The 11,983-nt window shown below is 47.9% G+C and overlaps 1 protein-coding gene across 4 annotated transcripts in view; it reads left to right on the plus strand.

Annotated features, from left to right (window-relative positions):
- Positions 1–11,983, plus strand: part of WARS1 (tryptophanyl-tRNA synthetase 1) — a 40,800-nt gene that overhangs the window by 15,877 nt on the left and 12,940 nt on the right. For all 4 annotated transcript variants that reach the window (XM_023731787.1, XM_023731785.1, XM_004376724.2 and 1 more), the window contains exons 3-6: positions 3,803–4,016; positions 5,090–5,198; positions 9,288–9,407; positions 9,968–10,150. In XM_023731787.1, coding sequence (XP_023587555.1) covers positions 3,803–4,016; positions 5,090–5,198; positions 9,288–9,407; positions 9,968–10,150 — 626 coding nt within the window. The remainder of the gene's footprint in view (positions 1–3,802; positions 4,017–5,089; positions 5,199–9,287; positions 9,408–9,967; positions 10,151–11,983) is intronic.

Consider the following 11,983-nt stretch of genomic DNA (forward strand, 5'->3'; position numbering starts at 1 on the left):
GTTAGAATCTGGGCGGTGAGGGGGGGACAGTGGTTGACAGTTAAAGAGTCAAGAAATGACACTAGATCATAGGGGTTAAGATAGAAAACAGAGCCTTTTTTTCCTTCTTTCTCCTTTTAGTTTGAGTAAATGTTTTAAACTGAGGTATACCATTCGTACAGAAAAGTTCTTAGGTCCTAAGTGGGCAGCTCACTGAGTTCTCCCAGAATGACCACACTTGTGTAACCAACCAATCCATTGCCATTGAGTTGATTCCGACTCACAGCGACCCTGTAGGACAGACTAGAACTGCCCCATACGGTTTCCAAGAAGGTTAGCAGCCACTGCGCCCCCCAAACCCAGAAACCCCATAGCAGCAGCCAGAGCCACCCTCATGCGCCTCCTAGCTGCCACGCTCCCCTCCCGAGGGGAGCCTCCTTCTGACATCTGCCACCACAGGGTAGTTCTGCCCGTGTTTGAGCTTTAGTTCATCAGACAGAATACAGCTTTTTGTGTCTGGCTTTTTTCAGAACAGTGGTTTTTAAATTCTGTTTCGGTGTCCTCAATGTTAGTTTGAGAACATGAACATTGACGGGGCGAGCCTGCATTTCAGTCCCGTTCCAGATTGCAGAGTGTGGCTCAGCTTGAGCAGGGACATGGTTACGTGGTTAAATGTTTGAGTCTCAGAGCGCACCCTAGCTTCAAGCCAAGTTAGACCAGATGGAGTATGAAATGTCGTCACGGCGAGTGATTCAGCGTATTGACTGCAGTGGACCTCAAAGGGAGCCCCTGGGGGGTGCAAATGGTTAGCACATCCAGCTGCTAACCGAAAGATGAGAGATTCAAGTCCACCCAAAGGTGCATCAGAAGAAAGGCCTGGAGATCTACTTCTGAAAAACCAGCCATTGAAAACCCTGTGGAGCACAGTCCTACTCTGACACACGTGGAGTTGCCATGAGTCAGAATCAACTCAACGGCAGCTGTTTTTTTTACTGGTGCTTCAAAGCAAGGTCGCTCTTCCCCTTGGTGATTCAGGAGATGATGCTTCTAAACACTGAGCTCGTCCTGGGCACTGAGCCTAGCGGCACAGAGAGGAGGCGAGTGAAACACACTTTCTAGTCTAGCACAGGCAAGCGTCTTATCTCTTGTATGAGTGGTATCCATGGGGCTGTTGATTCCATACATCGTGTCATTTTAGTGACAATCCCCCCTAGTTTTAGAGTTTGAAATGCACATCTGTGTGTGGAAGCATACCTCAGAGTAAGAGTCCTCTCAGGCCCCGGTAAGGAGCCCTGGTGGCACAATGGTTAAGCGCTCGGCTGCTAACCAAAAGGTTGGCAGTTTGAACTCACCCAGAGTTCTGTGGGAGAAAGACCTGGCAATCTGCTCCCATAAAGATTACAGCCTAGGAAACCGTGTGGAGCAATTCTGTATCACATGGGGTCACTATGAGTCAGAATCGATTGACTCAAAGGCACCCAGGGACAACAGGACTTAGGTGCTATACCTGAGAACAAGCTCGCTCTGCGTGGAGGTTACAGCACATCACGTACAGCTCTGAATGGGGAGGCTTGTATTTCCCTTGGCAAGCAAATGGTACTCTGTCTGTCCTTTGTTTGTGATCTAATCCAGCAAAGCCAATTACTGGAGTCGCGCTTGAGGCCGCAGCATGACTAATCTGCTTACTTAGGCCCGCTCTTGTGAATGCCTGGCCTCCAGGGTGGCTGGTGTGGACTCTGGAAGAGGAACGGCTCCCAGAGATTTCCACAGACCCAAGGATACATTTTACTTTGTGCTTTTTTTCTTCTGACTTGTTTTAAAACAATTAATATGAAAACACTTCAGACAGCCAGAATGCAGTGATGTGACTGTTGCCAGTGATTTCCTCCTTCACGTACAGCCTGAGGGCCCATCTTCTCCTCGCCCTTGTCTGCTTTCTTTTTTATTTTTTATTGTTGTAGTTTAAGCGAAAGTTTACAATTCAAGTCGGTCTCTCCTACAGAAATTTATACATACGTTGCCACGTGACCCTAATTGCTCTCCCCACACTGTGACGGCACACTCCTCCTTTCCACCCTGGATTTCCAGTGTCCATTCAATCAGCTCCTGTCCCTTTCTGCTTTTTCATCTCACCTCTGACAGAAGCCACCCATTTAGTCTTATGTATCTACTTGAGCTAAGAAGCACACTCTTCACGAGTATCATTTTATGTCCCATAGTCCAGTCTAATCTTTTTCTGAAGAGTTGGCCTAGGGAATGGTCTTAGTTCTGGGTTGACAGAAAGTCTGGTAGCCATGTTTTCTGGGATTCTTCCAGTCTCGGTCAGACCATTAAGTCTGGTCTTCTTACTAGAATTTGAGTTCTGCACTGCACTTTTCTGCTGCTCCATCAGGGACTCTCTGTTATGTTCCCTGTCAGGGCGGTCACTGGTGGTAGCCGGGCACCATCTAGTTCTCCTGGTCTCAGTCTTATGGAGCCTCTGGTTTATGTGGCCTTTTCTGTCTCTTGGGCTGATACTTTCCTTGTTTCTTTGGTGTTCTTCATTCTCCTTTACTCAAGGTAGGTTGGGACCAATTGATGCATCTTAGATGGCCACTTACTAGCTTTTAAGACCCCAGACGCCACTCACCAAAGTAGGATGCAGAACATTTTCTTAATAAACTTGTCCGCTTTCTTGATATCTCTTTAAGCTACTGTCACCATGCTTGGTGGTGTCATTGGTTAAATTTCCATAAGCATTCACGCCGACCTGTGTGCAATGAGAAAACCCGATCTAGCATAGAACTCAGTCAACCAAGGGAGCCATTACACGTGTTCTCTGCCACTAGTGGTCCTTGAGAAATCCTCAGGCCAAGAGCTTTGTCACAGACAACAGTGTAAGTTGTACTATTACAGTGTACTTTGGGTAGCAACCCGTAGCATTAGAGCAACCAGTATAAGTGAACCACATTCAGGCCCACCATTTGCTGTATGACGGTGGGAAGCCCCTTCCCCTCTCTGAGTCTCAGTCGTCAGCTGGAAAAAGGCAGTGTGATGGTGCCCCCTCCCGGGGCTGCTGAGAGACTGGACAGGTAGCCATTTAATGCAACGCCGGCCACATGGTAGGTGTCTTCACCTCCTGGTGCTGCTGTCACAGAAATACCACAAGTGGTGGCTGTAAAGAACAGGAATTTATTTCCTCACAGTTCAGGAGGCTAGAGGTCTGAATTCAGGGCACCGGCTCTAGGGGAAGGCTCCAGCTCTGTCAGCCCTGGAGAAGGTCCTTGTCTCAGCTTCGGCAGCCCTAGCGCTCGTCGGTTCCTTGTTGGTCCTCACATGCGCTCCCGTCCTCCCCAGTCTGTGCTCCCTTGTCTCTGTGTCTAACCTGCTCTTTTTATATCTCGCAGGCAATTGGATTTCAGACATACCCTATTCTGATACGGCCTCATTAACATAACATAACAAAGAAAACCCTATTCCCAAACAGGATACATCCACAGGTACATTTGTGGGTGTTCTGTGCTGCCCGATCGATTCCGACTCATAGGGACCCTACAGGGCAGAGTAGCACTGCCCTCGTAGGGTTTCAAAGGCTGTGATCTTTACGAAAGCAGACTGCCACATCTTTGTCCTGCTGAATGGCTGGTGGGCTCAAACTGCCAACCTTTCAGTTAGCAGCCAAGCGCTTAACCACTGCGCCACCAGGTCTCCTTTCCGCGGGTATAGTGGTTAGCATTCCAACACGTATCTTTTGGGGGCACAATTCAATCCATAACAGTAGGCGTTCGGCAAACATCCGCTGTTAGGAGCATTTTCAGCCTTCACCTTTATCTCCCTCCTTCAGGATGAAGTTGATGCTGCTGTAGAGATGCTGTCATCACTAAAAGCCAGCTACAGAAGTGCAGTGGGCGAGGATTACAAGGCTGACTGCCCTCCAAAAAACCCAGCCCCTGAGAGCGATCGTGACCCCGACACCATGGACCCCGAGGAGGACTTTGTGGACCCATGGACGGTGCAGACAAGCAGTGCGAAGGGCGTCGACTACGACAAGCTCATTGGTACGTCACCCCCTGCCTCCCCTAGAGAGGCGAGTCCTTCACCAAGATGACTCCATCGATGCTTTTTAATTTTGAATTAGTTTAGCTAATCCTGGTCAGACTCCAGTGCCAAGAAAAAATAGATCCTAGAATCTTTTGGTTGCACATTATATTCCTGGGGGATTCTTTTTTAAGTAAAATAACACTATAAAACTTACTTCAAAATAATGATGTATAGTAAACTGCTTAGTAGAAGCTTTTGGCATTTTCTGAGCCGTTCAGAACTTGGGAAAGGTCTATTGAGGTGGTCGTCATTGCAGTTGAATTGCATTCAATTGTCATTGCATTCAGTTGTCTTTCATTTAGCAATTACAAGTCAGCCACAGGTTACTGAAGCTTCTCCGGTGAGACTGATTTTGGAGCTAAAAGGCTGATACCAGCTTAAGAAGGATGATAGGTGGCAAGTCATCGCTGTGAAGCCTTCCTCAGAGTCTTCCTGCTCAGGGAAGACCGTTGCCATGCCATTGAAAAGTCCTTTCTCTGAGATCATTGATTACTCTTCAAAGAAGAAGCAGCACTAAATATTTTTATCTAAGTCAGAGCCATTTTCCATGATTTAAGAATAGACCATCATTGAGGGAAAATCTGAGTGAGGACAAACAGAAGTTCAGCAGTTGAAGAATATTAAAAATTGCTGTTGTCAGTGTATATAAATGATACTGTAATAAACAGCAGCAGCAACTAAGTGTGCGTGCGCGTGTGCGTGCGTGCGTGTGTGTGCGTGTGCATGTGTGCGCCTGCGTGTATGTGGATGTCCCGAGCTGCTGAGCTACATTACATTCTGGGTACATTTCCCGCTAGAATCTAGTCCCAGGCACAGCAGGGTTTATTCTGTCATTGTTTCCTGGTTTGCTGGCTGTGATCTCAGTGGAAGATGTTTTGCTTTGTGCTGGGGGAGAAGGCCTAGAAGGTTGGGTTTGTTGATGTTGGGCCTGGGGCACTCGTGCTTGCTTCCCCTTCATCTCATAATACCTGCTCACCAGGCCTCCTGCCCTGTGAAAGTCAGCTCCTCTTTTTCCAATTGTGTTTCCCAGTCCGGTTCGGAAGCAGCAAGATCGACAAAGAGCTGATAAACCGGATAGAGCAAGCCACTGGCCAGAAGCCGCACCGCTTCCTGCGCCGGGGCGTCTTCTTCTCGCACAGGTCAGCCCACCCTTCCCCCACAGGCTCCGCCCCTCCTGCTGTGCGTGCAGAACACATTAGAGGCTCTTCTCTGAGGCCACCAGATCCGTGGGAAAGTGGTGGCGGTTGTCAGAAACTGGGATCCACCTCCCATCCAGTCAGTAACTCACCGTGGTACCTTGCCTGTCCCCTCACCCTCTGGCCCCTATTTACACGTTTGTAAACTGCCCGCCTCACCAGGTGGAGGTCAAGTTCATAGCAGAAGAGATTCATGCCAGATTGCATGCTGTAAATTGTAAAATGTCATTAAAACAAGGGATTATTATGGAGGGGTGGGGAGGGAAAGACACTAATTAGACAATAAATCAGTGGTAACTGTGGTGAAGGGTAAGACAGTACACAGTACTGGGGAAGTCAGCACAGCGTGACCAAGGCAAAGTCATAGGAGCTTCATTGACACATCCTAACTCCCTGAGGGACCAAGTTACTGGGCTGAGGGCTGGGGACCATGGTATCAGGGGGCATCTAGCTCAATTGGCATAACATAGTTTATAAAGAAAATGTTCTGCATCTTAAACTTTGGTGAGTAGCGTCTGGGGTCTTAAAAGCTTGTTAGCAGCCATCTAAGATACTCGACTAGTCCCACCCTGTCTGCAGCAAGGGAGAATGAAGAAAACTGTCTTAGTCATCTAGTGCTGCCATAACAGAAATACCACAAGTGGATGGCTTTAACAAAGAGAAGTTTAGTCTCTCATAGTCCCGTAGGCTAGAAGTCTGAATTCAGGGCGCTGGCTCCATGGGAAGGCTTTCTCTCTCTGTCGGCTCTGGAGGAAGGTCCTGTCATCAGTCTTCCCTTGGTCTGGGAGCATCTCAGCAGAGGAACCTCAGGTCCAAAGGACATGCTCTGTTCCCAGCACTGCTTTCTTGGTGGTATGAGTTCCCCATGTCTCTCTGCTTGCTTCTCTCTTTTGTATCTCAAAAGAGACTGGCTTAAGACACTATCTAATCTTGTAGATCTCATCCATATAACTGCCACTAATCCATCTCATTACATCGTAGTGATAGGATTTACAACACATAGGGAAATCACATCAAGTGACAAAATGGTAGACAACCATACAATACTGGGAATCATGACCTAGCCTAGTTGACAGATATTTTGGGGGGACACAATTCAATCCATGACAAAATCCAAAAACACAAGGGGAAGATTAGTCCAAAGGACTAATGAACCACAGCTACCACAGCCTCCACCAGACTGACTCCAAAACAACTAGGTGGTGCCCAGCTACCACCACCTACTGCTCTGACAGGGATCACAATAGAGGGTCCCCAGACAGAGCGGGAGAAAAATGTAGAACAAAATTCAAACGTACCAAAAAAAGGACCAGACTAACTGTCTGACAGAGACTGGAGAAACCCCAAAAGTATGGACCCAGATACCCTTTTCACTCAGGACTGAAGTCACTCCTGAAGTTCACCCTGCAGCCAAAGATCAGACAGGCGTATAAAACAAACAGTGACACACGTTGCTCAACCACGTATACAAGACTAGACGGACACACCAGCCCAAAAGCAAAGAAGGCAGGAGGGCACAGAGAGGCTGGATGAGTGGAAGTGTGGAACCCGAGGCTGAGAAGGGGAGAATGTTGCCACATCGCGGGGTTGGCAACCAACGTCACAAAACAACTTGTGGATTAATTCTTCAATGAGAAACTAATTTGCCCTGTAAACTTTCACCTAAAGCACAATTTAAAAAAAAAAAAAGACTATTAAAATGCTGTCCAAGTTCAACGTTTCCCATGCAATAAACAGTCAGCTTCCTGAAATTATGAACCCTCTTCCTCTTATTGTGCTGACCTTCGCATAAATAATAATCAAAAGAGAAACTAATAGACCGTGCGTGGAGCAGAGTGTCCCTGCCTCAGACCATAAATTTCATGCAGATGACGTCAGAAAACGGGCAGGTTCCAAAAAGGTTCCTGCTCTCCCCCTCCTCCCCGCCCCCATTACCCAGGTCAGGGCAGGCCCATTTCCATGCTCGGTTCACGGAATTTAGGACCTGAGATAGATTGTTGTGATCCAGTCTCACCTTGCAATCTCAGGAGGGCAGCTAGGACAGAGCTCAGCAGTCTACCCGAACACTTCAAATTCTACCTGTAGGGAACTCCAAGGCCCACTTGAGCCCACTTTCTGGGCAGAATATAAATCAAGACTTTTTTCTTAATTGCGATATAATTCACATAGCGTATATTTACAAGCTTGTGCAGCCATCACCACGATCTAATTCTCATCACACCAAGAAGAAACCCATATCCGTTAGCAGTTGCTCCCTACTTCCTCTTCTCCCCAGCCCCTGGCAGCCACTAATCAACCTTTCTGTCTCCGTGGATCTGCCTAGTCTGGACATTTCCTGTAAATAGAATCATACAATATGTGGCCTTCTGTGTCTGCCTTCTTTCACTTAGCATCGTGCTTTCAAGGTTTATCACGTTGTAGCGCCTGTCAGAGCTTCATTCCTTCTTACGGGTGAATAATGCACTGTTGTATGGATATACTACATTTTGTTTATTCATTCATCAACTGACGGGTCATTTGGGTTGTTGCCACTTTTTGACTCAACGAATAATGCTGCTATGAATGTTCACGTACAAGTTTTTGTGTTGACGAGTGTTTTCAGTTCTCCTGGGTGTAGAACTAGAAGTGGAATTATTGCGTCGTATGGTAGCTCTGTGTTTTATTTTTTGAGGACCTGCCAAACTGTTTTCCATAGCAGCTGTACCATTTTACATTCCCACCAACAATGTATAAAGGTTCCAGTTTCACCACCTCCTTGACAGCACTTGTTATTATCCGTCTGTTTATTTTAGCCATCCTAGTGGGTGTGAAGTGGTATATCTCGTTGTGGTTTTTGATTTGCATTTCCCTAGTAGCTAATGATGTTGGACATCTTTTCTTGTGCTTAGTGGCCATTTGTATATCTTCTTTGGAGAGATGTCTATTCAAATCCTTTGCCCACTTTTTAATTGGATTCTTTGTCTTTTTATTGTTGTGTTATAATAGTTATTTATATATTCTAGTCTCTTGTCAGATATACAGTTGGTAAGTATTTGCTCGCATTCTGTAAGCTGTCTTTTCATTTTTTTGATAATGTCCTTTGAAGCACACAAGTTTTTAATTTTGGTGAAGTCCAAATTATCTATTTTTTATTTGATTGCTTGTGTGTTTGATGTCGTATCTAGGAAACCACTGCTTTATCCAAGGTCATGAAGATTTGCTGCTATGTTTTCTTCTAAGAGTTTTATACTTTTAGCTCTTACATTTAGGTCTCTGTTCCATTTTGAGTTAATCTTGCATATGGTAGTGTTGACCTGGTATTGCCTCCAGGAAAGGCGTGTGAGGCAGAGGGTGTATCAGCATCGATTTTTGGAAGGATTCTGAAAGAGTGCAGGTCTATCTTTTGAATATATTATTCCAAACCTACGTGTCTTATCCTTTTAAAAACAATCACCCATTAAACCCATTGCCTTGGAGTCGATTCTGACACGTAGCGACCCTATAGGACAGAGTAGACTGCCCCCTAGAGTTTTCTAGGCTGTGATCTTTACAGAAGCAGACTGACACGGCTTTCTTCCACAGAGCAGCTGGTGGGTTCAAACCGCTGACATTTAGCACCCGAGCACTTAACCACTGCACCACCAGGGCTCCTTAAAAACAATCACAGGAGAAGCCTTTTCAGTAGAAGGTCCCTTCCATTTTGTATCATAAGCACCAAAGTAACAAGCTCTTATCCGTGTGGGTTTTTTTCTGCCTTTATATTTCATTTCCAAATGAGTATTAAAGACCAGTTACTACCAAGTCAGCTCTGAATCATGGCAGCCCATGTGTGTCAGAGTAGAACCGTGCTCTGTAGGGTTTTCAGTGGCTGATTTTTCAGACGTAGCTGCCCGGCCTTTCTTCTGAGGTGCCTCTGGGTGACTTTGAATCTCCAGCCTTTCGATTAGTAGCCGAGCGCGTTAACCATTTGTGCCAGCCAAAGACAAACAAGTATTAGTGCCTCGATGTTTTTCTGGGAAAATCACACAGTTTCCTTTCTTCCTTTTCCTCTAGAGATATGAATCAAGTCCTTGATGCCTATGAAAATAAGAAGCCCTTTTATCTGTACACGGGAAGGGGACCCTCCTCCGAGGCAATGCATCTCGGTCATCTGATCCCGTTTATTTTCACAAAGTAAGTAAGGAATGTTCTCATTTTATTGGTGGGCTGAGAGTGTTGGTGATCGCCATGACAACGAGGCAGGACTGTTTCCATGTTGCCCATCAGCCCGTTAGGGTGGGAGTGCCTCTCTGGCTTGTGTTCGCCCTGTTCCTGGGCTCACTCTAGAGGAATGGGGTGCAGTGGGAGAACACACTGCTGTGAGTCCAGAGACCTGTCTCTCATCTCATCCTGTTCCCTGCCCATGGGACCGTAGGCAAGACACTGCCCTCAGCCATAGTTTCCACATCTGCCAAATGGGAATCATCACAATCCCTGCCTCCTAGAATTACTGTCAGCCTTCAGAACAAGCATGTCAGGCAGCTAGCACAGAGCCCGACCTGCAGGGCCCTTCGTGGGTAAACGGTGGCCCTCGCCACCCTCAGGCTCATATTCACAGCACGTTAAGGTCATGTGATTTGTTGGCGAGGAAGTTTTAACATATGCTGTTAAGTAGGAACTGTGTTTTCACATGCAAAATGGCATCTTTCTGCAGGGGAGAAGATTTGTTCACTTTCTTCCCCTGTGTGTCTTAGGTGGCTGCAGGACGTGTTCAATGTGCCCCTGGTCATCCAGATGACGGACGACGAGAAGTACCTGTGGAAGGACCTGACCTTGGACCAGGCCCATGGCTACGCCGTGGAGAATGCCAAGGATATCATCGCCTGCGGCTTCGACATCAAGAAGACCTTTATCTTCTCGGACCTCGACTACATGGGGTAAGGGGAGGACCCTTGGCTGCCTTTGAGTAGATAGACTCATCTGTCAAGTCATCAGTGACCGCAGCTACTTCAGAAACATCTGGAATAGCCTAAAGTCCTGGTAAATGTTTCTCTTCTTTATGTAAACATTGTGATCTGGGTTATTTACCAATACACCCCCATTAATTTTGAAAGTGGAAAGCTGTCTGTACACAGAGGAAAGATTAAGCAATGCCATCATAAAGATGCAGCTCTTGCCCTCATGCTTATACTCACAGGAAAGTCAAAGTCCTGCCCTGTGGTGTCATGCCTCTCGGACTTCCACGCCCGGCTTGTGATGAAGTGCTTCTGTTTTCTAGTCTCTAGTCAGTCTTGCACAGTTGTGTTGTCTTTCGGTTTCCCGATGTACCTTTTCCTCAGAGAGAAAAAGGCTCATGAGTGACACAATTCATGGATTTCACAGTGGAGCTTCTCAAATCGGCTGCCTAGTAGGCCAAAATCTTTCATTCTGAAACGTCTTCCCTAAATCCTTGAATGTAAACGTCTCAGGTCTTGGGCTCTACCCAAGATGACTGACCATAAAGGTTAGGAAGACAAGGCTTTGGCCGACGACCCCCGGGAGTACGCTTTCCCTCTCAGCACATCTCTGTTGAGCACCAAAGGCCTGGCAGCACCCATGGAGCTACGCAGGTGGAGACTCCTTCTTGCTGTACTAGGTGTCGCCCTGGGCCGGGCTCTGAACCTTGAGGGGGTGACCAGGTGCCGAGGGGCTCTGAACCTTGAGGGGGTGACCAGGTGCCGGGCGGCTCTGAACCTTGAGGGGGTGACCAGGTGCCAGGGGGCTCTGAGCCTTGAGGGGGTGACCAGGTGCAGGGGTGCTCTGAACCTTGAGGGGGTGACCAGGTGCCGGGGGGCTCTGTGAGCAGTGAGTGCAAAGTAGCCCAGTTAGTACCATTTCTCAGAACATTCCCTCTCTAAGCTCTCAAAGCTGTGTAGTAGCTTTATATTCACGGGGAGAAGTAGGTGCCCTGCTAGGAAATCTGGCCCTCTGCTAGCCAGTAAAAGAACTCCGGTTCAGATTTTACCTGTTAGACTATTTTATCACTTCTCTTGTTTCTGCCATGTGGTCATAGAGGCATTGTGGTGTCCCTGAAGGAAAACAGACCCAGGTTCAAGTGCTGGCTGCTGTGTGTACTGGCTGGGTGTTGTCGCCAGCCCCGGCCGTGGAATGGATGTGTGGAGACTGTAGGTGGCATCGCTGTTGTAATTTCCCAGCACTCTGTTTCTTTTCTCTCACCTCCTTTTTTACAGTGTCCGCCCCTCGAGGCCGCAGCCTGGTTCTGCTGCTCCTGGCGTGGCCACGCCCCGCTGCTGACACCACCCAGTAGCGGGGCTGTTCTATACAGCCTCTTCCCGCCCACTGCCATCCTCGTCCTCCAGATCCTCAGCAGCCCCTGATCTCTCTGAGGCACAAACCCGACCCTGTCCCCACTTGCCTTCCTTGCCCGTTCTCCGGCATCATTGGGGCCAGTCCTCACTTTTCTTGTAGCACACAGGCCCTTGGTTGTCTGGCCCCTGGTTCCCGCCAGCGTCACTGCCACCTCCCACAGACGGCCACCTCCCACAGACGGCCACCTCCCACAGCCAGAGCAGTCTGAGCTCACCCCCACATCTCTACACACTTTTCTCTGCCAGAACCCCAGCCCTCCCCAGCACACCCCTCCTCCAAACACATCATCAAGCATCGCTTCTCCCGGAAGCTATCCCTCCCTGCAGCCAGCTCTAGATGCCCTTCTCGACTCCCCAGCACACAGCTTCACCTCTGCCACATTGGGTGTGATGTGGGGGTGC

Source organism: Trichechus manatus, unplaced genomic scaffold (genome assembly GCF_000243295.1).
Source record: "Trichechus manatus latirostris isolate Lorelei unplaced genomic scaffold, TriManLat1.0 scaffold00045, whole genome shotgun sequence".
NCBI classification, from domain to species: domain Eukaryota; kingdom Metazoa; phylum Chordata; class Mammalia; order Sirenia; family Trichechidae; genus Trichechus; species Trichechus manatus.